Source organism: Anneissia japonica, unplaced genomic scaffold (genome assembly GCF_011630105.1).
Source record: "Anneissia japonica isolate Jap-2015-1 unplaced genomic scaffold, ASM1163010v1 scaffold284697_len431725_cov185, whole genome shotgun sequence".
NCBI classification, from domain to species: Eukaryota; Metazoa; Echinodermata; class Crinoidea; order Comatulida; family Comatulidae; genus Anneissia; species Anneissia japonica.
In genome coordinates this window covers 246,325-272,066 of record NW_022717350.1, presented here as the reverse complement: position 1 = coordinate 272,066, position 25,742 = coordinate 246,325, and the positions used below count along the sequence as shown (strand labels likewise).

Below are 25,742 nucleotides of genomic sequence, written 5' to 3'. Positions count from 1 at the left end.
TATATATATAAATAATAACAACATCAGCAACAACAACAATAATAATAATAAATTAGTGCTCGAATAGGAACATAGGAACATGTTATAATAATCGTAATGGAGCTGTGGTTTAAGATGAAAAAGCGCAGCTTAGAAATTTAGCCGGGAGTGGGACTATATTCCATAATGTCAGATTCTGTCAAGAAAAAATTATTCGGCAATGTGGTCTAGATCCATATTCTACTGTCAACCATTTTAATCGATTGCTCTATGCCCGAACCCATGTGGTCACTGCAAAGGTGGCGTCAGCGGGGTGGGCGTCAGGGAAACAGATTTTGTCGGAGAATGAAAATATGTAAAAGAAATTATCAAATGTTTATTTTCGTTTAGGAAAATTAAATCTTCTTCATTTAAATAATTGTGTTAAATTTTCATCACAAACATACACTAATTTGAGTAAGGACCGACGATTCAGTCCAGACGCGAGCACAGATCTGGAAGAAATAAATCGTAGCACCATTCTTTTAAGTGTCTTACCATGATATTAGCGTTTTTTATTTGAGTTATTTCTGTCGATTTAAATATCATAAGAAAATAATTTTATATTAATAAATATTGGAAGAGAAATTGTCATGCTCAAAATTACGTGAGTACGTTGGAGGAGCAGAGTAATATTCAATATAGACAAATGGAATGTATACTTAAGTAAGTGGTAAGTGCGGCTGACACCAAACACGCATTTTCACTAAACATAATGGAATAATATATACAATATATCTTATAAAGTCACGTGACCACATTAATCACTAAAATAAGTCAATACGTGACGAATAAATAATGTAAACAACGACGACAGCAACAATAACACAAATACAAATAATTTTTATTGCAGATTTGTTACTTTTAGCAGTATGTGTGCAGCCCGAAATCAGTCGCTGCTCAGTGAGCTAAGGCAGTACAGAATAAAGTATGTAGACATTCCACATGATGAGCAAACTCGAGCCAAAGCAATCGTGCAAGATATCAAGCAAAAATTTCAACAATACAACAGTGGATCACCATACAATTTTAGACAAATCTTCCATCAGGGGAGCTCATATGAGGGGTTGAAGGTGATAAAGGCAGATGAGTTCGACCTTTTGGTTCCTCTTAACTTAAACAACCATGACTGGATAATCGCTACTTCAAGTCAACAGGGAACCTCAGGTTATTATATGATCACAAAGCAGCACGGATCAGCTGTTACAACGTGTGATAATTTTACCGAGCAACGTGAATTAATTCCAGCAAAAGTGCGGCAGAACATGCAGTCGGTGGTCCAAAGAGCCGTCAACAGCATGAGCGGTAGAAATTTTAGTATCAACCTTAGGCCTTCTGGCCCAGCCATCACTCTACATGTAGTCTACGATCACAGCAAAGAATTGTCCATCGACATTGTTCCTTGTTTGCAGCTGAACGGTCGAAGTTTTGTCGCCAAAAGCCCTTCTAATTCGTTAAGAGACACCACAAGTAACGTGTATGATCGTATGTGGAGAGAGAGTTTTTCCGATCAAGAGAAGGAAAAAATCAATGGGATGGATGGGATGAACGAATGTCGTCGAGATTGTCTGAAAATCCTCAAGACAATTCAAAAGAGGAGAGGAAAATCGCAAATTGGAATGTTGTCATCATATCACCTTAAGACTTGCTTGCTGCATCTCAACCACGATCAGCTTGACCTTACATGGAATCAGGAAGACCTGGCTGATAGATTCAAGGATCTGCTCAATACATTGATGGAGTTCCTTAAAAATCGTAACATGCCAAACTTCTTTTGCAGATCAGTGAATCTGTTTGACCGATATGATAATGGCTCACTGGAAAACATACTCAGATGGTTAAGAAAGGCTAAACATAATGATGAGAGTATAATCGATCACCTGTTACATGAAAGGTGAGTCGAAAAGTACAGATGGTATAATCTAGGCATGTGTTTCAGATATCCAATTATACTGCTTTATTGCTTACGGAAAACCGACTTTGACGCCTTAAATAAGCAGCAGTGTTGTGTATTAGTCCTCGACCAAATTTGGCGGAGCAAGCAAACGAAACCATCGCAAACGGGCCGGGGGCTAGGTCCCTAAAGTTTCCAGAAGTGAATATTCGGTTGATGTGCAACAAAGACGTAACAGAAAGCCCCGGCATTGTAGGAACATATGAGAGGCTTATTTCTTCGATTTTATAGAATTTAAATAATCCTTAAAAATTATCGAAGTACATTTTAATCTAAAAACCAAAACTTTGCATGCAATAGGCTGTACAATATTTATATATATATATATCATATTTAACCAAATGAGACTATAGAAATGTAATGCAAATATAATACCAATAATGAAAAAACAAAAAAGACAAGCATGATATATTTGTAAAGTTATACAGTATACAATAGATTTTATCTTCTAATATTTATAATTTTTATTGTAGAATATAACTAGCTAATTTAATGTAATAAGCTATTCTTTTTTTCAGGGATTTTGTGAAGCCTACTCCGGACAACTTTCAGATTGAGGTCAAAAATCAAAATGGCAAAACTAAAACTTACTCTAACATGCAGAGATCGACTAAAGTGAAACAACTAAAGACCAAGATATACGAGAATGAAGGAATACCCACAGACCAGCAGCGATTGCAATATCAGAGCAAAACCCTACAAGATGATCGAACATTGGGTTATTATGGCATCCAGCAAGGGAGTACACTTTACCTGCTTGGGAGATTGCGAGGTGGATAATCGTGGACAAATCTAATTTATGGCATATATACCCTCTACATGGCCTAAATGTTTTGAGATTATGAGGTAGTTAATGTGTTACAAACGTCTAGATATATAAGTCGATATCTATAAATAGAATAAGTAAATGTATCTACAGTATACTAGATTTATTTAGTATGACTGTTGAATTGCTGCTTTGTAATTGTGTATGTGGCGTCTTACATTTAAGGTAATTATATTATTGATTATATATATTATATATACATATATATATATATATATATCTTATGTGTATGTAAATATGCTTATTTGTATATATGCCTATTATATCAAGCTTTTCGTTTTAAACAACCGATTCTCATGTATTCCCATGTAGATATGAATTAGTAAAAAGTCTATTAAAATTCACTGAATTTTAATAGACAATACAAATAAAATTTAATTCTGTTATGATTCATCAAAAAACATACTAGTACTTGACAAAAAATAAACATATGATATACGATGATGATGATAATAATAATGATGATGATGACGATGATACGAATACAGTAATGATGCAGCATGTTGATAATGTTGTTGATGATGAGGGTGATGATGTTGAGGAGGAGGAGGAGGTGGAAGATAGTGAATAGTGATAGTAATGATCATAGTAATAATGACTGTGATGATGATCAAGAATACATGAACACAATCATCAAAATCAAGTTTTAAATACAACTACAAAGGTACATTAAATACAACTACAGAGGTACAAAAAGCCCTAAACACAATCAATTCAAGATGGTTGTAGGAGATAGCTCTATGTTGCGAACAGACAAGAGTAGCTGGCACTGATTTATCGTGTGTCTCAGACACGAAGAGACCCTTAAAAGAGAAGCAAGCTACTGAAAGATCTAGTCCACACTTCGAGTGCTTTGAAACCGTTTCGTTATAAAGCGCTATATAAATTTAACTACATAAGCCAAAGGCTTGTTTCTACAGAGGTCCCCAGGTTGATGATGAAGATGATGATGATGATGGTGATGATGATGATGATGATGATGATAATGATGATGTAAGCAACAATGACGACGATGGTGCACCTGGAAGGAAGAGATAGTGGTGGCATAAACTGGCACAAATTTGAATTTCTATTGAATAGTTCCTCTGCGAAATGTAATGCATTTCCCATTTTGTAGAGGCGGTTACCTGTTTGGTGCAGCTGAAACTGTCTGGTTTCCCATCCTCGAGGTCTGGATTTCAATCCTTGGCTCTGCATTCTCTTGTGTCCTTGAGCAATACACTTTATCTACATTGCCAGGGGAGCACCACAATCTCATCCGATTCACGCTACTTGAAACTTGGGATAAGCTCCAGGTCTATGGGCCCTAGTGGCCCGGCAAGGATATACTTTTTACTCTACTTTATGGCCATGATTCACTAACGATGATAATCTGCCCAAATTTAATATTTTGTGTAGGCAAAAATGTTATAAACGTATCACGCATAGGGGTGGCTCCCCCGTCATGCATACCAATCAACGAAAGTGTTCCTCAACGTAAAAAAAAAATGTCTCCGGTGGGATTCGAACCCGCGACCCATTGCTGAAAACACGCGATTGTCATTCTTTCAGAAAATCCCATTTAAGGCCTTCTATTTGTAAATTATTGACATGATTTCATTAATAATGACAAATCAACAATTCAATTTTAATGTGTAGGCTGTCTGGGGAAATTCCAGTTTAACACAATGCACGTTATCATTGCACTGGAAATTCCCCAGATAACGCATTGCCCCTTTATATTAAATTCGCAATTTCATTGGTGTCCACTGTAGCCAGAACCTGACAAACGGAACACCGCCTTTAGAACGAACTTGTTCACGTCTTCAGATATCTTGATCCTGCACATAAAGGTAACAATTTTACTAACAGTATTTTGTTTAATATAATTTATAATACATTGTATAAAAAACGAGTGTTTTTCCGTATATACTTTTTTTTATAATCATAGTAATAATAATAATAACCAAAAAATGGAATGTGTATAATGGCTTTTCATTTCAACCACCAACGTTTGATGTTTATTGTGCAAATTACCATTTTAAAATAGATTAAATAGAAGGCCTACATCATTCGTAAATTTGACTACGACCACGCTGGACATTAGACAAAGGGCCCGTTTATACAACACACCAATATCCGCATTCTCAGCCCGCCAAAGTTATGTGTGTAGTATAAACGCAGGCCTACATCATTCGTAAATTTGACTACGACCACGCTGGACATTAGACAAAGATACAAGAGCCTGGCATTTTAGTTTATACTATTCGAAGGTGATGACAAGCAGAATATTGATTCATTAATTGATTGATTGATTGATTGATTGATTGATTGATGACGATAATGATGACGAAGACGATGATGATGATAATAGTTCAGCATTTATAGTAGGCCTACAGAGACTAATACAATCGAAGGAAGTTTCAAAGAAAGCATACACCGGTATTGTAGGCCTGCAATCTCATCATGCATCCTTAATTGACAAACAAGCACTACATCAATTTGGCAATATATTTATGTCTACAGTAGGCCCTATGTATTTTTTGTGTAGCTTTTATGATATAAAATTGTGAGGCTTCTGATATAAGAACGATTTTACGTAATATTGCAAGACTTAAACAGATTATTTATTTTTTTATTTATTCTGTTTTACTCTAAGATAGAGATGGCACGCTATAAAGGAAAATAAACTCCTATTCCCAATGGGATTCACCTACCATGAAAGAAGGCCTACAACATTCGTAAATTTGACTACGACCCGGTGGACATTAGACTAAAATATTATTAATATTAACATAATAATAATTATTATTATAATTATAACTATGAAGATAATTTGATTATAATAATAATAATGTTAATAATAATAATGATGACGATAATAATATTATTAATGAAAATGGTAATTTCTTTTATTGCAGATTGTTTAGTACTTAACCTGTTTCGAAGTAAGTGTGCAGCCAGAAATATGTCGCTGCTCGGGGAGCTAAGACAGTACCGCAAGGACTATGTCGAGATTCCACAAAGTGAACAAACTCGAGCCAAAGAAATAGTGAAAGAAATCAAACGAGAGTTTCAGCAACACAACAATGGATCACCGTACAATTTTGGACAAATCGTCCATCAGGGGAGCTCATATGAGGGGTTGAAGGTAATAAAGGCAGATGAGTTCGACCTTCTGGTTACTCTTAACTTAAACAACCATGACTGGAAAATTACTACTTCAAGCCAACGGGGAACGTCAGGTTATTATATGATTACAAAGCAGCACGGATCGTCTGTAGCAACGTTTGATAATTTTACCGAGCAAGGCGGATTAATTCCAGCAAAAGTCCGCCAGAACATGCAGTCGGTTGTCCAAAAAGCCGTCAACAGCATGGGCGGTAGACATTTCAGTATCAACCTCAGACCTACTGGCCCTGCCATCACACTACATGTCGTCTACGATTACAGCAAAGAATTGTCCATCGACATCGACATTGTTCCTTGTTTGCAGCTGAACGGTCGAAGTTTTGTCGCCAAAAGCCCTTCTAATTCGTTAAGAGATACCACAAGTAACGTGTATGATCGTATGTGGAGAGAGAGTTTCTCCAAACAAGAGAAGGCAATAATCACTCAAATGGATGGGATGAACGAATGTCGTCGAGATTGTCTGAAAATCCTCAAGACAATTCAAAAGAGGAGAGGAATATCGCAAATTGGAATGTTGTCATCATATCACCTTAAGACTTGCTTGCTGCATCTCAACCACGATCAGCCTAACCTTACATGGAATCAGGAAGACCTGGCTGATAGATTCAAGGATCTGCTCAATACATTGATGAAGTTTCTTAAAAATGGTAGCATGCCAAACTTCTTTTGCAGTTCAGTGAATCTCTTTGACCGATATGATCCTGACTCACTGAAAAACATACTCGCCTGGTTGAGAAAGGCTACACATGATGATAAGAGCATAATCGATCACCTGTTACAAAGGTGAGTCGAAAATTACCGGTTTCAGATATCCCATTATACTGCTTTATTGCTTAGGGAAAACCGGCTTTGGCGCCTTAAACAAGCAGCAATGTTGTGTATTTGTGGGACTACAGTTTGCCCGACCAAAGATAGCGGGGCAAGCAAGCGAAACAAGAATTCGGTAGATGAGCAACGGAGACGTTTCAGAAAGCCCCGGCATTGTAGGAACATAATTATGAGAGGCTTATTTCTTCGATTTTATAGAATTTAAATAATCCTTACAAAATTATTTAAAGTACATTTTAATCTAAAAACCGAAACTTTGCATGCAATAAGCTGTATAATATCATATATATATATATATATATATTATATCATATTTAAGCAAATGATATAATACCAATAATGAAAAAAAAAAGACAAGCATGATACATTTGTAAAGTTATACAATATATACAATAGATTTTATCTTCTAATGTTTATAATTTTTACTGCAGAATATAATTAGATAATTTAATGTAATAAGCTATTCTTTTTTTCAGGGATTTTGTGAAGCCTACTCCAGACAACTTTCAGATTGAGGTCAAAAATCAAAATGGCAAAACTAAAACTTACTCTAACATGCAGAGATCGACTAAAGTGAAACAACTAAAGGCCAAGATAAACGAGAAGGAAGGAATACCCGTAGACCAGCAGCAATTGACATATCAGAGCAGAAACCTACAAGATAATCAAACATTGGGTTATTATGGCATCCAGCAAGGGAGTACACTTTACCTGCTTGGGAGATTGCGAGGTGGATAATCGTGGACAAATCTAATTTATGGCATATATACCCTCTACATGGCCTAAATGTTTTGAGATTATGAGGTAGTTAATGTGTTACAAACGTCTAGATATATAAGTCGATATCTATAAATAGAATAAGTAAATGTATCTACAGTATAATAGATTTATTTAGTATGACTGTTGAATTGCTGCTTTGTAATTGTGTATGTGGCGTCTTACATTTAAGGTAATTATATTATTGATTATATATATTATATATACATATATATATATATATATCTTATGTGTATGTAAATATGCTTATTTGTATATATGCCTATTATATCAAGCTTTTCGTTTTAAACAACCGATTCTCATGTATTCCCATGTAGATATGAATTAGTAAAAAGTCTATTAAAATTCACTGAATTTTAATAGACAATACAAATAAAATTCAATTGTGTTATGATTCATCAAAAAATATACCAGTACTTGACAAAAAATAAACATATGATATACGATGATGATGATAATAATAATGATGATGATGATGACGATGATAAGAATACAGTAATGATGCAGCATGTTGATAATGTTGTTGATGATGAGGGTGATGATGTTGAGGAGGAGGAGGTGGAAGATAGTGAATAGTGATAATAATGATCATAGTAATAATGACTGTGATGATGATCAAGAATACATGAACACAATCATCAAAATCAAGTTTTAAATACAACTACAAAGCTCCAAAAAGCCATAAACACAATCAATTCAAGATGGTTGTAGGAGATAGCTCTATGTTGCGAACAGACAAGAGTAGCTGGCACTGATATATCGTGTGTCTCAGACACGAAGAGACCCTTAAAAGAGAAGCAAGCTACTGAAAGATCTAGTCCACACTTCGAGCGCTTTAAAACCGTTTCGGTATAAAGCGCTATATAAATCTAACTACATAAGCCAGAGGCTTGTTTCTACAGAGGTCCCCAGGTTGATGATGAAGATGATGATGATGGTGATGATGATGAAGATGATGATGATGATAATGATGATGTAAGCAACAATGACGACGATGGTGCACCCTGGAAGGAAGAGATAGTGGTGGCATAAACTGGCACAAATTTGAATTTATATTGAATAGTTCCTCTGCGAAATGTAATGCATTTCCCATTTTGTAGAGGCGGTTACCTGATTAATAGATTTTAGAACCTTTAAAATCATGGGAAAGTCGGTTTTACACTAGGAGAATTAATTCGCTCGAATCGAAACCGTCGGCTCTGATTGTTTGCGCATTTTTTCGCTTCGCAAAAAGTAGAAACAATTCGAACTACCGATTTTGCAGGCCCGTAGGCAGTGGGTGCAGAGGGTGCGGACGCACCCCTCTCCACCCAAATTCTAAAAGGTCCACTTTATTCAACCTATTATTTCACAAAATTGCTCCTAATTATTGCTAAATAAATAGTATGCATCTCATTTTATATTTGTCTGCTCTTCTGAAAGTTGATTTTTAATAGCTATGGTATGAAATTGTTGGAATGATCAGCTACGATGATTACACGTTCAATGTTATATAGGCCTACTGAGATATGAATGACATACAGTGTAACGGGACTTCTTCAAAACACAAATTAATAAACATTTTAATAGAATATTCACGAATGGGTTTGAGAACTAATTATTGTGAAATGCTCTTTTGCCAGCACTTCTAACCGTTGATTTTTAATAACCGGTACGAAATTTGTTGGAGGTTATAAGCTACAGTGATTGATTGATCCATGGTAACAAATTGTATCTGTAGACCTATAACATATATGCAAAGGACATAAAAAAAAAATGTTGTTTCTTCAGGTCCCTGCAACACCTAAATAAATGAAAATTTAAATAGAATATTCACAAATCCATTATGAACAATTAAATGTCATCTGTAGGCCCACAGGATGTAAAGGACACAAAAAATTACAAATTTAGGTCCCTAAAAAACACCGAATACAAATTTAAAGAAAATAGAAATGCACTTACAAAGCGCTCAAAATGCTAATTTGTCAGGGTTTCTGGGGGCTTTTCCCCGCCTCCACAGGGTCCTGTTGGACCCCTCATCCTAAGGTCCGTTTCGCTCACAAAACACACCTCCCCATCGAAAATCTTGCCTATGAACCTGTTTTGCTGAAGCGAAAATCTCCTATAGAAAATGTGAATACACATGAACCTACGCTTTCGATTCGGGCGAATGAATTCGCTTAGTGTAAAAGCCGTTTTTCATTAGACGAAATAACAGTTTCATTGGATTTTATTTTTTACTGGAACGCAGTTAAATTTTCATCATGAGATTTCTCAATTGCGCATGCGTATAGATAAAATTTTCGAATAAATTCACTTAAAACCAGCTTCAAGTTACTTTTGATCTGAAAATCAAAACATCGAGGCATCGAACGCCTCGAAAATATATAAATATCATGGGAAGTAGCTAAGGGCACTGTAAATATTGGACTATAAATGTATTGAAAAACAATAAGAAGAAGGATTCACATTATTCATTAAGGTGACGTTATGCAATGATAATCTTACAGTACATTATTATCCATTGTTTGTACATTAAAGTGTAGAATATAATTAAACTTCAACTGTTATTTATTTATATTCTCTTTTCAGTGGTTTTATGGAGCCTAATTCAGACAACTTTGACATTTTTGTAGTCAATACAGATGGTAAAACCATTAATTACCGTAACATGTAGAGATCTACTACTGTGAGACAACTAAAAGTCGAGATATCAAAAAAGGAAGGTATGCCTATAGATCAACAGCGATTGACATTTCAGAGCAGACCCCTAGAAGATGGTCAAACATTGGAAGACTATGGCATCCAACAGGGGAGTACAATTTATCTGCTTGGGAGACTGCGGGGTGGAATGGTGGAAATAGTCACCGAATTTATAACATACCTTACAATGTTTTGAAATTACGAGGCGATTAATGAGATATATTATTTCTAAATACTATATATATGTGTATATTTACATATAAATGTAAATGTATGCCTATAAATAAATAATTAAAATTAATTCAAAATAAGAAATCAGAAAAAAAAAACGCTACATGTACACTCTACAGGTGGAAAACGGCGCTGTGAGCACTCTACCAATAGATAAATACGTGCGCCTTATAAGATGACATTATTATTATTATTATTATTATTATTATTATTATTATTATTATTATTTATAAATCATGGTGCATAGATATCGAAGCCCTCTTGCGGTAATGCTGTAATAAAAAATGTTGAACGTTAGTTCTAAAGAGGAATCTGCGAGTGTAAAATAGGTTGCCCCCAAACACCGGGATTTCGAACCCGGAACCTTCTGCTGTTTATGCAGATGGCCAAACCAAATGTTTAGATATATTAGTTTATAATTTATTAATTTGTAACTGTAATTGTAGCGTTTTGTATCCAAAAAAAATGTCGCGGTACAAAAATTACATACATACATGGTGTATGATTGTTACTGATGTTTTGTAATTGGCGTGACATGTGGTGTATGTACATTATATACTATATTAATATTGAGTTATTTAGAAAGTCTCTTGATAGGCCTGGGCTACTAACCAGGCATTCAGCGTGTACTAGGAATACTATTTTTGTATTAGGCCTGTAGAGCCTATACATATTTTGGTAGTTGATATTTGTCTGAGAAATAAATATATGATTAAATGTTAATTTGAGAGTTTTTTGGTCGTATTAATTGGCCTTCACAAAACGTTCTAATTAATAATCTAAAAATGAGGGTACTGACAGCATTAAAGGAGACCGCTGCCAAAGGCATTATCGGGAGCAGGCCAATTGCCAATCCTTTCCGTGTCCGACCAGTTTACCGAATGCCAGATTGCCGTGTCGAATTTGCCGAAACCAGTAACTGTTACCGTGTTGTAATACCATCTTCTGAAGAAACATGGTCGTCATTGAGTGACAGGATCCTCAAAAATCACGAAACACAGTTTGCTAAACGCCACTTTGCCGAACGTTGACCCAATATGCTAAAGCATTTCGACGACTATCCTATTCTACCTTCACCGTCGTGGGTAAAACAACCAGGGATTCGCAGCAGCAGTGGTTTGATAAACATGACGGGCAGGTCGGGGATCAAGAGCCGTATGCCTATTGGATAATACTCAAAGTTAGATAATCCTTTACCGCCAAAAAGTGATATACCTAGTTTGTGTTCTGCAATGGTGGATCCAGGAATTTAAAATAGAGGGGTACGTAGAGCTTTCCATCAATGATAGAAATACTAAACAAAACATTTAAATTAATTCGTAATGATGAAATATCGGAGGTAAAGATCACATTAACAAAGGAATACTGTAATATGCTTTTTAATTTTTACAGAAATGTGTAACTTTAAACATTAACAAAGAACTAATTTAAATAAATTAACATTCTTTCATAACATATGTATATATATATACATATATACATAACAATAATAATAATGTAAGTATATATATATTATATACATATATATATATAATAAAATAATAATAATAATAATAATAATAATCAAGATTCAAGATATATTTTCTTCATACATAGTACATATATACGAGATTTTTTTCTTTGAGTTGATAACAAACAGTAGAAATCGAAAACATCACTACAATATACAATACAAAAATTGACACATATAATATTAAATATGAATATAACAATATATACACATGGGAATAAAACAAGGTTGAACTATATTGTGAGGTACAGGAGAGGAATATGGCATGGAATGTAGTATAGTGAAATACAGTAGATAAGATTGATGATGAGATTATCTACTGAAGTGTTCGTTAAAGATTGCATATGGTAAAAATGAGTGTTTATGACGGTTGGTACGTTTTAAATAAAGGAATTATTCTGCCATATTTACTAATTGTTAAGAAATTGTTAAGTGGGTGAGTTAATAAAAAAAATTATGATAATAATAATAATAATAATAATAATAATAATAATAATAATAATAATAATAATAATAATAAGTGCTCGAATAGGAACATGTTACAATAATGGTATCAAGCATAGACCTAGTCATCAACGAAAAGTTCCTTTATATCAGCTGTATGAAAAAAATTCTCTGGAGAGCGAACCCGCAACCTCTCTCTATCAAGGTAAGTATCGTACGCATTAGACCACGGAGACATGGTATAATAATGCAGATCTAACCCCCAGGTAGTTTCTCTTATACAACTGACTGAAACATTCACACAAATGGAGCTGCGGTTAAGCTAGAAGAGCGCAGCAGAGAAATCATATTGTATTAATAATCATTGGCCCAGTAATAGTTTTTGTAGATAATAGGGTCTAAAACTAAAATTTTGTGTGATATTTCACAAATGGGGTTTCGGAAGATCTGCGGGGATCCAGAAATTCGATATAAGGGGCCATGGATGGACAGATGGAGTGTCTACACCAAGTGAGCCCCACCATGGTAAGAAAATGCATGATTAACTTCTAGATAAGAGGAGATGACACTCTCAGATTTAAATTTGAATATAATTGTCTTTTTAATTCCATTTTTTTAATAAATTTTGGGCGTCGCCAACACTCCCACCCCCTGAATCTGTCCTTGCAATATTCGGCAAACAATTAAGCTTTGGCAATGTGGTCTAGATCCATATTCTACTGTCAAATATCAGATTTAATCGAATATTCTAGAATGTATATTATGGTAATTCCCATTTACAATATTTTGCCTATGCAATGCAATAAATACACCGTGCCGGGTGTTTAGAGGTAGGTCTATTTTGAAAAAAAGGAAGAGAGTCACGGTCTATAAACAAATACAAAATACAAATACAAAAATACTCTATTTATAGGCATATGCTGTAGTCCACTGTCAAATTAAACTAGATAAACGTCATAAATATTCATTGGAGGCATGCCAGTAACCGAATGTTCTAGAGTGTATAAGGGAATTCCCTACTTTATTATTTTGCTTACGCAATGCAATATAGATCGTGTGATGCCGTGTTTAATCATTCGTCGGAACATTTTTTGTAGTTGAGGGAAGGCATTTAAAGGTAGGTAGGTGTTGTGTATCAGTGTATAAGAGACAGGTAATACCATCTTCTGAAGAAACATGGTCGTCATTGAGTGACAGGATCCTCAAAAATCACGAAACACAGTTTGCTAAACGCCACTTTGCCGAACGTTGACCCAATATGCTAAAGCATTTCGACGACTATCCTATTCTACCTTCACCGTCGTGGGTAAAAACAACAAGAGATTCGCAGCAGCAGTGGTTTGGTAAACATGACGGGCAGGTCGGGGATCAAGAGCCGTATGCCTATTGGATAAATACTCAAAGTTAGATAATCCTTTACCGCCAAAAAGTGATATTCCTAGTTTGTGTTCTGCAGTGGTGGATCCAGGAATTTAAAATAGAGGGGTGCGTAGAGCTTTCCATCAATGATAGAAATACTAAACAAAACATTTAAAGATCACATTAACAAAGGAATACTGTAATATGCTTTTTAATTTTTACAGAAATCAACAACAATAATAATAATAATAATAATAATAATAATAATAATAATAATAATAATAATAAATTAGTGCTCGAATATGAACATGTTATAATAATCGTAATGGAGCTGTGATTTAAGCTAAAAAACGCAGCTTGGAAATCATATTGTATTAATAAACAATCATTGGCGCGCGCAGTAATAGTTTTTGCAGATAATAGGGTCTAAAACTAAAATATTATTGTGTGAATAAATTAATATTTGAGAAATAGAGTTCTGGAAGATCTGTGGCGGATCCAGGAATTCGAAATAAGGGGGCCATGGAGGGACGTGACGGAGTGTCTACACCAAGTGAGTCCTACCATATAAGAAAATGTATGATTATGGCACCTCTATAGATAAGAAGAAATGGCATTCTCAGAGACTTAAATGTTAATATAATTGTCCTTTTTATTCCATTTTTTTATAACTCCCACACGTCGCCGACATCCCCATCCCACCCCCTGAATCTGCCCTTGCAATATTCGGCATACCAAGGAGGTACCTCCTTAGGCATACTAGGCAATCCCCAACGCCGTACCCACTGCCATACGTGTCTTTCATGGATGTGCATTTTGGACGGTTATGTTTCCTTGAAAAAAATTGAAGCCCCATTCCAGGCAAAATTTTACTGAAAAAAGAATTTTATTTAGAAAATATGCATATCTATTACTCTAGTTATCATAAGCCATAAAAATATAGGCCTATTGGCATAAATTTATTTTTACGCAAAATGATTTTAAAAAAATAAGAAATAGAGATTACCATTTTCTCGACGAATTCTTTGTAATACAGTACTAGGCAGATTCAGAGGTTGTAAATCGCACCCGCTGGAATGCTCCGGCTTTTGTGTGTGGTACCGTATACAGTATTTTTCTTCTTTATACAGTCAATGCAATCTTTAATGAGATTAGTTTTTTGTACTTCGCATCTCGCACACTGCGGTCGATCGAGTAGGCCTGAGATATGTTTGTTTAATTGTCAAAATATCCGTCAGAATCATTTTTTTTAAACAAATTTGAAATAATTCCAATGAAATATTATATTTCATAAAGTGTCAATACTAGCAACGGAATATATCATATCGGCCGTTTTTATGTCTGATAACAGAAATCGAAGTAAGGCTAGGGGCCTAGCCTAGCACAGTTTTGATAGGCTAATGTATTACTACTATTTCTTCGCAGGCCTATCGCAAAATCAAGCATAAAAAATTAATCCGCGTTTATTTTTTGTGTTTTACATTTTCTTCATGTTTAGAAATGTTTAATTTCTGTTAAACTAGCAATTTCGTATTATATTTATAAATTGTGTAACATATATAAAAATCAGATTTTTCTTAACAACTGAAATTTTGCCGGGAAAGGGGCTTTAATATATTCCATAATGTCATACTCTGTCAAGAAAAAAATATTCGGCAATGTGGTCTAGATCCATATTCTACTGTCAACCATTTTAATCGATTGTTCTAGGCCCGAACCCATGTGGTCACTGCAGAGATGGCGTCAGCGGGGTGGGGCCTCAGAGAAACAGATTTTGTCGGAGAATGAAAACATGTAAAAGAACTTATCACATGTTTATCTTCGTTTAGGCCAATCAAATCTTCATCATTGAAATAATTGTGTTAAATTTTCATCACAAACATACTAATTTGAATAAGGACCAACGATTTACCGCCCAGACTCGAGCACAAATCTGGAAGAAATAAATCGTACACCATTCTTGTAAGTGTCTTACCTTGATAGCGTTTTTTGAGTTCCTATATGTCGATTAAAATATCATAAAAATAATTTTATATTAAAAAATACTGGAAGAGGAATTGTCACGTTAAAAAATACGTGAGTACGTTAATGGAGCAGAGTAATATTCAGGATAGACAAATGAAACATACACTTAAGTAAGTGCGGCTGATACCAAACGCGCATGTTCACTAAATATAATGGAATAATATATATAATATAATATATCTTATAAAGTGACCATATTAATCACTAAAATAAGTCAATACATGACGAATAAAGAATGTAAACAACGACGACGGCAACAATAATAAAAATATAATTAAAAATTGTTATTGCAGATTTCTTACTTTAACCTGTTTCGAAGTAAGTGTGCAGCCAGAAATATGTCGCTGCTCGGGGAGCTAAGACAGTACCGCAAGGACTATGTCGAGATTCCACAAAGTGAACAAATTCGAGCCAGAGAAATAGTGGAAGAAATCAAACGAGAGTTTCAGCAATACAACAGTGGTTCACCGTACAATTTTGGACAAATCTTCCATCAGGGAAGCTCATATGAGGGGTTGAAGGTGATAAAGGCAGATGAGTTCGACCTGCTGGTTCCTCTCAACTTAAACAACCATGACTGGAAAATCACTCCTTCAAGCCAACGGGGAACGTCAGGTTATTATATGATCACAAAGCAGCACGCATCGTCTGTAGCAACGTTTGATAATTTTACCGAGCAAGGCGGATTAATTCCAGCAAAAGTTCGCCAGAACATGCAGTCGGTTGTCCAAAGAGCCGTCAACAGCATGGGCGGTAGACATTTCAGTGTCGACCTCGGACATACTGGCCCTGCCATCACAATACATGTCGTCTACGATTACGGCAAAGAATTGTCCATCGATATTGTTCCTTGTTTGCAGCTAAACGGTCGAAGATTTTACGCCAAAAGCCCTCCTGATTCGTTAAGAAATACCACAAGTAACGTGTATGATCGTATGTGGAGAGAGAGTTTTTCCAATAAAGAGATGGAAAGAATCAATAGGATGGATGGGATGAATGAATGTCGTCGAGATTGTCTAAAAATCCTTAAGACAATCCAAAAGAGGAGAGGAATATCGCAAATTGGAATGTTGTCGTCATATCACCTTAAGACTTGCTTGCTGCATCTCAACCACGATCGACCTCGCCTTACGTGGCATCAGGACGATATGGCTGACAGATTCAAGGATCTAGTGAATACATTGATGGAGTTCCTTGAAAATCGTAACATGCCAAACTTCTTTTGCAGATCAGTGAATCTCTTTGACCGATATGATACTGACTCACTGAAAAACATACTCGGCTGGTTGAGAAAGGCTACACGAGATGATAAGAGCATAATCGATCACCTGTTACACGAAAGGTGAGTCGAAAAGTACCGGTTTCAGATATCCCATTATACTGCTTTATTGCTTAGGGAAAACCGGCTTTGGCGCCTTAAACAAGCAGCAATGTTGTGTATTAGTGGGACTACAGTTTGCCCGACCAAAGATAGCGGGGCAAGCAAGCAAAACCAATCCTCAACCAAGTATAGCGGGGCAAGCAAGCGAAACCAGCGTAAGCGGGCCGGGGGCTAGGTCCCTAAAGTTTCCAGAATTCGGTAGATGTGCAACGGAGACGTTTCAGAAAGCACCGGCATTGTAGGAACATAATTATGAGAGGCTTATTTCTTCGATTTTATAGAATTTAAATAATCAATCTAATTTATGGCATATATACCCTCTACATGGCCTAAATGTTTTGAGATTATGAGGTAGTTAATGTGTTACAAACGTCTAGATATATAAGTCGATATCTATAAATAGAATAAGTAAATGTATCTACAGTATAATAGATTTATTTAGTTTGACTGTTGAATTGCTGCTTTGTAATTGACCTTTCCGGAGTGTCAATCAAACTTAACAACTGACTAATCAGAACAGCGCTAGGAATACGCACGCGTCTCACAAACACACGTGTTGTCCCACAAACGCACGTGTTGGCGTATGCTTTAACACTGTCGTCTTGTGGTACCTTAGCAACAATATCTAAGGGCCGGGGCTTAGTGGAAAGGTCCATTGTGCATGTGGCGTCTTACTTTTAAGGTAATTATATTATTGATTATATATATTATATATACATATATATCTTATGTGTATGTAAATATGCTTATTTGTATATAGGCCTATTATATCAAGCTTTTCGTTTTAAACAACCGATTCTCATGTATTTCAATGTAGATATGAATTATTAAATCGTCTATTAAAATTCACTGAATTTTAATAGACAATACAAATAAAATTTAATTCTGTTATGATTCATCAAAAAACATACCAGTACTTGACAAAAAATAAACATATGATATACGATGATGATGATAATAATAATGATGATGATGATGACGATGATAAGAATACAGTAATGATGCAGCATGTTGATAATGTTGTTGATGATGAGGGTGGTGATGATGTTGAGGAGGAGGAGGTGGAAGATAGTGAATAGTGATAGTAATGATCATAGTAATAATGACTGTGATGATGATCAAGAATACATGAACACAATCATCAAAATCAAGTTTTAAATACAACTACAAAGGTACAAAAAGCCCTAAACACAATCAATTCAAGATGGTTGTAGGAGATAGCTCTATGTCGCGAACAGACAAGAGTAGCTGGCACTGATTTATCGTGTGTCTCAGACACGAAGAGACCCTTAAAAGAGAAGCAAGCTACTGAAAGATCTAGTCCACACTTCGAGTGCTTTAAAACCGTTTCGGTATAAAGCGCTATATAAATTTAACTACATAAGCCAAAGGCTTGTTTCTACAGAGGTTTCCAGGTTGATGATGAAGATGATGATGATGGTGATGATGATGATGATGATGATGATGATAATGATGATGTAAGCAACAATGACGACGATGGTGCACCCTGGAAGGAAGAGATAGTGGTGGCATAAACTGGCACAAATTTGAATTTCTATTGAATAGTTCCTCTGCGAAATGTAATGCATTTCCCATTTTGTAGAAGCGGTTACCTGTTTGGTGCAGCTGAAACTGTCTGGTTTCCCATCCTCGAGGTCTGGATTTCAATCCTTCGCTCTGCATTCTCTTGTGTCCTTGAGCAAGACGCTTTATCTACATTGCCAGGGGGAGCACCACAATCTCATCCGATTCATGCTACTTGAAACTTGGGATAAGCTCCAGCTCTATGGGCCCTAGTGGCCCGGCAAGGATATACTTTTTTACTCTACTTTATGGCCATGATTCACTAACGATGATAATCTGCCCAAATTTAATATTTTGTGTAGGCAAAAATGTTATAAACGTATCACGCATAGGGGTGGCGCCCCCGTCATGCATACCAATCAACGAAAGTGTTCCTCAACGTCCAAAAAAATGTCTCCGGTGGGATTCGAACCCGCGACCCCTCGCTGAAAACACGCGATTGTCATTCTTTCAGAAAATCCTATTTAAGGCCTTCTATCTGTAAATTATTGACATGATTTCATTAATAATGACAAATCAACAATTCAATTTTAATGTGTAGGCTGTCTGGGGAAATTCCAGTTTAACACAATGCACGTTATCATTGCACTGGAAATTCCCCAGATAACGCATTGCCCCTTTATATTAAATTCGCAATTTCATTGGTGTCCACTGTAGCCAGAACCTGACAAACGGAACACCGCCTTTAGAACGAACTTGTTCACGTCTTCAGATATCTTGATCCTGCACATAAAGGTAACAATTTTACTAACAGTATTTTGTTTAATATAATTTATAATACATTGTATAAAAAACGAGTGTTTTTCCGTATATACTTTTTTTAATAATCATAGTAATAATAATAATAACAAAAAATGGAATGTGTATAATGGCTTTTCATTTCAACCACCAAGTTTGATGTTTATTGTGCAAATTACCATTTTAAAATAGATTAAATAGAAGGCCTACATCATTCGTAAATTTGACTACGACCACGCTAGACATTAGACAAAGATACAAGAGCCTGGAATTTTAGTTTATACTATTCGAAGGTGATGACAAGCAGAATATTGATTCATTAATTGATTGATTGATTGATTGATTGATTGATTGATGACGATAATGATGACGAAGACGATGATGATGATAATAGTTCAGCATTTATAGTAGGCCTACAGAGACTAATACAATCGAAGGAAGTTTCAAAGAAAGCATACACCGGTATTGTAGGCCTGCAATCTCATCATGCATCCTTAATTGATCAAACAAGCACTACATCAATTTGGCAATATATTTATGTCTACAGTAGGCCCTATGTATTTTTTGTGTAGCTTTTATGATATGAAATTGTGAGGCTTCTGATATAAGAACGATTTACGTAATATTGCAAGACTTAAACAGATTATTTATTTTTTTATTTATTCTGTTTTACTCTAAGATAGAGATGGCACGCTATAAAGGAAAATAAACTCCTATTCCCAATGGGATTCACCCACCATGAAAGAAGGCCTACAGCATTCGTAAATTTGACTACGACCCGGTGGACATTAGACTAAAATATTATTAATATTAACATAATAATAATTATTATTATAATTATAACTATGAAGATAATTTGATTATAATAATAATAATGTTAATAATAATGATGATGACGATAATAATATTATTAATGAAAATAGTAATTTCTTTTATTGCAGATTGTTTAGTACTTAACCTGTTTCGAAGTAAGTGTGCAGCCAGAAATATGTCGCTGCTCGGGGAGCTAAGGCAGTACCGCAAGGACTATGTCGAGATTCCACAAAGTGAACAAACTCGAGCCAGAGAAATAGTGGAAGAAATCAAACGAGAGTTTCAGCAACACAACAGTGGATCACCGTACAATTTTGGACAAATCTTCCATCAGGGAAGCTCATATGAGGGGTTGAAGGTGATAAAGGCAGATGAGTTCGACCTTCTGGTTCCTCTTAACTTAAACAACCGTGACTGGAAAATTACTACTTCAAGCCAACGGGGAACGTCAGGTTATTATATGATCACAAAGCAGCACGGATCGTCTGTAGCAACGTTTGATAATTTTACCGAGCAAGGCGGATTAATTCCAGCAAGAGTCCGCCAGAACATGCAGTCGGTTGTCCAAAAAGCCGTCAACAGCATGGGCGGTAGACATTTCAGTATCAACCTCAGACCTACTGGCCCTGCCATCACACTACATGTCATCTACGATTACAGCAAAGAATTGTCTATCGATATTGTTCCTTGTTTGCAGGTAAACGGTCGAAGTTTTGTCGCCAAAAGCCCTCCTAATTCGTTAAGAAATACCACAAGTAACGTGTATGATCGTATGTGGAGAGAGAGTTTTTCCGATCAAGAGAAGGAAATAATCAATGGGATGGATGGGATGAATGAATGCCGTCGAGATTGTCTAAAAATCCTTAAGACAATCCAAAAGAGGAGAGGAATATCGCAAATTGGAATGTTGTCGTCATATCACCTTAAGACTTGCTTGCTGCATCTCAACAACGATCAGCCTGACCTTACATGGAATCAGGAAGACCTGGCTGACAGATTCGAGGATCTACTCAATACATTGATGAAGTTCCTTGAAAATCGTAACATGCCAAACTTCTTTTGCAGATCAGTGAATCTCTTTGACCGACATGATACTGACTCACTGAAAAACATACTCGGCTGGTTGAGAAAGGCTACACGAGATGATAAGAGCATAATCGATCACCTGTTACATGAAAGGTGAGGTGACAGTCTGTAAAAAGTATAATCTGGGCCTATGTGTTTTGGATACCCCATTATATACCTGCTTTATTTATTGTGTGCGGACGTGCCAGCATTGGCGCCATAAATAAGCAGCGATGTGGTGTAATAGTGGCGCCAGGACTTGCTCGGGGAGGGATCCAAATTCCTCGGCCGAAGATAGGGGGAGAATGCAAGCCAAACCAGCGTAATCGATTTTAGAATCTAAATAATCCTTTAAAAATATATACAGTACCGAATTTATTTTTAAATATATCATAATTGAACTATTGGAATATTGGAATGTATTGCAAGAATAGTCCTAAACGGCTAAACCACAAAGAAGACAATACAAGAGTGATACAATAGTAACATTATGAAATCTTGTAGTACATATCTTATCCTTTGTTTATAATTTAAAGTATAACTGAATTTAAACTGTTATGTTCTCTTTTTCAGTGGTTTTGAGAAGCCTGATTCAGACAAATTTGACATTTTCGTCGTAAATACAGATGGCAAAACTACCACTTACCGGGACATGCAGCGATCTACTACAGTTAAACAACTAAAATATAAGATATACAAGAAGGAAGGTGTACCCGTGGAACAGCAGCGATTGACATTTCAGAGCAAACCCCTAGAAGATGGTCAAACATTGGGATACTATGACATCCAGCAAGAGAGTACAATTTATCTGCTTGGGAGACTGCGAGGTGGAAAAGCAAAAAATCCACAGCATACTTCCCCTACAATTTGATATGACGATGCGATGCGAAACTGTCAAAATTTTCGGGGGCTTCGCTCCACGACCGCTTTAGTGAACTACGTTATTAATATTATTTTCATAATGCGCAAAAAATTGGATGAAGTGATTAAACAGAGTCATATACTGTATTCAGGGCCGGATCCAGAGATTTCCGAAAAGAGGGCCGAAAAGGGAGCCCATCGAGAGACAACACAATTTTAGGGGTGCTGGGCATGCCTCTAAAAATGTTTGTTTTCAAAACGCCCGGAAATAACCTTTTTTTTTTTATTCGATCAATAATTTTTTACTTTTTCTTTTTTTTTTCGCTTTTTTTTTTCCCTTTCCAAAAAAAAAAAAAAAAGTGGAGGGGCGACCGGCAGGCTCCCCACCCCTACATCCGCCCCTGGTATTCTACCGTCAAATATCAGTTTATTACTTATAGACAAAAGAACTATTAATAGTCATTGGCGGCAATCCAATTGATGAATGTTCGAGAGTGTATATGGGAATTCCCAAGTACGATATTATTAGCCTACGCAATGCAATAAATAGATTCGTGTCGGACGTTTTAGAGAGGTAGGTTTATGTTGAGTAAGATGTGTATAAGAGACAGATATATAATCATAATTGTGTATATATTTAAATTTATTAATTTATAAAAAGTATAATTTGTATGATTGCTGTACTGGACATTGGGCATTGTATCACCCAGTACACCCTATGCAATAGTTTTATCACATAAGCATTCCAACACTTGCTGATCGGCGCCTGTTGCCAAAACATTTTCCAATAATCATTCACTATTTCCTTCTGCTAAAGACATACAGTAATTACAAATTTAGGTACAATTTAGTTCATTTCACTTGGAGTGAACACCGGGAGATTTAAATCCTCTTTAACTCTGCAAGGATTATTTTTAGGATGGTAAGAGCCTTTCAGATAGATCGTGATTGACTTCAATCTAATTTCATACATTTGTAGTATATATAGCCATACTTTCCAGTAGGTTTCAGGTTTTGAATAACCTTGTATAACCAGTTCCATACATTTCACAGGGATGAATAAAATATACCTCGTATTTTTCTCGAAAAAGAATATTGTTCTGTTATTTATCATTTTGTTTTTCTTCTTGCCTCGTTAAAAATTGCACACTTTTATGTGTTATATTGGAAGTTGCACAGCATGATTTATAAGAAATTTTACAGGTTAACAAGGTTGTTTGAGCACTCAGTAATGGTGATGAAGGCCAGAAGACTGGTCGAAAAAATCTTTCAAAAATGCAGTGTTCTATAGTCCACATGCCTAGTTTTCATAAGTTTTTGTTTCAACGACTGAATATATAAAGGTTACCGAAAAAGGTGGCCTTATTTATCATTCGCTAATTTGTGACTGAGCCACAATTTACCAGAAATTGTCGTGTCAAACGACGCACCCCCTCCAATTCCCAAAGGTTCACATTTTCCTGGGTATAATATTCAAAACTCACTCTCGCACGTTCCAGAAATCCATCCACCAAGGCTCTTTTTTCAGATGAGTTTCCAAAACTCATCTTCATTCTGGGTTTCACTAAATCTTTATTCTCGTTTGGAAATCCTCCTGCTTTTGGACCCTCGCACAATTTGTCATGGCGCAGGTCAGACAGTGGCGTAATGCCTATGCGTGGGGGCCCTCTTTAGGCCCAGGAAGACCCCACCAAATTTTTCAAAAAAGTAAATAAAAATGGAGATAAAGAGAAAATTATATTCACAATTTTAAGTGCGTGTGAGTGTCATTTCTGGCCATCTAGACGTGCCATAATAATACATTTTCTTATCTCAGCCCCACAAGGGCGCGGGCAACAGCATGTATGTGTGTCTAAAATCGACTGCTAGGACATATCATATTATATCTAGTGGCGGATAAAGAGTGAGTGGGGTGGGGGGATAAAAAGAAAATTATATTCACAATTTTATGTCTGTGAAGCTCCATTTCCGGCCATCTAAAGGTACCATATTCATAAATTTTCTTACCTCCCTGGCCTTAATTTTTTGGATCCAAATTATATCATTTATTCGTCGTTAAAAACATTTAGAATAACAATGCACATCCAGGGGTGGCGCCAATGGGAGGGGGCGGGGAGAGCTCCCCCCCCCCACCGTCGGGGAGAAAAGCACAATTCGTCGGAGAGAAAAAATTATATGTATTTTATACATATTAGTAGACTATAAAATCGATTAAATAAGCCTTTGAAACCTCTAAACTGTCAAAATTTTCGGGGGCTTCGCTCCACGACCGCTTTAGTGAACTACGTTATTAATATTATTTTCATAATGCGCAAAAAATTGGATGAAGTGATTAAACAGAGTCATATACTGTATTCAGGGCCGGATCCAGAGATTTCCGAAAAGAGGGCCGAAAAGGGAGCCCATCGAGAGACAACACAATTTTAGGGGTGCTGGGCATGCCTCTAAAAATGTTTGTTTTCAAAACGCCCGGAAATAACCTTTTTTTTTTTATTCGATCAATAATTTTTTACTTTTTCTTTTTTTTTTCGCTTTTTTTTCTCACTTTCCAAAAAAAAAAAAAAAGTGGAGGGGCGACCGGCAGGCTCCCCACCCCTACATCCGCCCCTGGTATTCTACCGTCAAATATCAGTTTATTACTTATAGACAAAAGAACTATTAATAGTCATTGGCGGCAATCCAATTGATGAATGTTCGAGAGTGTATATGGGAATTCCCAAGTACGACATTATTAGCCTACGCAATGCAATAAATAGATTCGTGTCGGACGTTTTAGAGAGGTAGGTTTATGTTGAGTATCAGTATAATCTAATTTACAGTGCTAACACCCCTAGTGATATTGTTTTAATTGATTAATTGTTATTATTGTTAGCTAAAAATAGAATAGGCCTCCCCTTTGCTTAAGTGTAGGCATTTATTTGAGGTGATTGGCCGAGCAGTTTAAGTCAGGGGCACCGTAACCTTCAGCTCTAATATCGGCGCTGGTTCGAACGGCTCACTCGCCAATGGGTCCGGTGGTGGAACAAGTCTTCTCGGATAGGGACTTTAAACCGTAGGCCCAGTGTACGCATTTGGCTCGTGTGCACTTTAAAGAACCTGGTACATCATTTGAGAAGAGTAGGGGGTTACCCCGGTGTCCTGGTCCATTAAGTCCCCTGTTGTTAAATGGATATGCCACGTAGGGCAGTGATTAAGTTCACTTATTGGCATATCCTTGGCCCTCGTGCCTAAAGAAATGAAATGAAATGACAGCGATTTTTTTGCGGCCCGCCAAGCAACATTGGCTAGAAAACACCTTGTTTTTTACGACCAGACACTGATCATATGTAAAAAGTAATATTAAAACTGGAACTAAAGTGAGTGTAAAAGCAGTGCTTGGAGGTTTTTAGAAGCGCACTGGAAAGATCAAAGTTTGGTTGCGGCCCTTGGTGTTAAATCAGAAATTCATTTTGGCCCTCCGACCGATTTTTATGCC

The 25,742-nt window shown here is 36.1% G+C and overlaps 3 protein-coding genes across 8 annotated transcripts in view; all 3 read left to right on the top strand.

The window, feature by feature from the left end:
- LOC117110204 (putative nucleotidyltransferase MAB21L1) overlaps nt 1-2,752 on the top strand; it is a 3,163-nt gene extending 411 nt beyond the window's left edge. Inside the window, exons 2-3 of the mRNA XM_033252832.1 lie at nt 872-1,912; nt 2,491-2,752. Of these exons, the coding sequence (XP_033108723.1) occupies nt 891-1,912; nt 2,491-2,752 (1,284 nt within the window). The 5' untranslated portion in view covers nt 872-890. The remainder of the gene's footprint in view (nt 1-871; nt 1,913-2,490) is intronic.
- A 1,750-nt stretch (nt 2,753-4,502) lies between these two features.
- LOC117110185 (cyclic GMP-AMP synthase-like) lies at nt 4,503-18,075 on the top strand. The gene is made up of 4 exons (XM_033252804.1): nt 4,503-4,630; nt 5,699-6,752; nt 7,274-7,547; nt 17,504-18,075. Exons 2-3 carry the CDS (start codon nt 5,746-5,748, stop codon nt 7,533-7,535), a joined length of 1,269 nt encoding a protein of 422 aa, XP_033108695.1. The 5' UTR covers nt 4,503-4,630; nt 5,699-5,745; the 3' UTR covers nt 7,536-7,547; nt 17,504-18,075.
- Nucleotides 13,421-25,742, top strand: part of LOC117110184 (cyclic GMP-AMP synthase-like) — a 21,160-nt gene continuing 8,838 nt past the window's right edge. Inside the window, exons 1-3 of one of the 6 annotated variants that reach the window (XM_033252801.1) lie at nt 13,540-13,558; nt 15,630-15,762; nt 16,119-17,167. In XM_033252801.1, coding sequence (XP_033108692.1) covers nt 16,164-17,167 — 1,004 coding nt within the window. In that variant the 5' untranslated portion in view covers nt 13,540-13,558; nt 15,630-15,762; nt 16,119-16,163. Of the gene's footprint in view, nt 13,563-15,629; nt 15,763-16,118; nt 17,168-19,397; nt 19,526-20,451; nt 21,521-21,979; nt 22,290-25,742 lie in introns of those variants that run through there. The other 5 variants (XM_033252797.1, XM_033252798.1, XM_033252800.1 and 2 more) reach the window with 5 other exon arrangements.

Coding starts and splice junctions, on each gene's coding strand:
- LOC117110185 (XM_033252804.1), top strand. CDS start 5,746: ATGTCGCTGCTCGGGGAGCTAAGACAGTACCGCAAGGACTATGTCGAG. Junction 6,753..7,273: donor ATCGATCACCTGTTACAAAG/GTGAGTCGAAAA, acceptor TCTTTTTTTCAG/GGATTTTGTGAAGCCTACTC.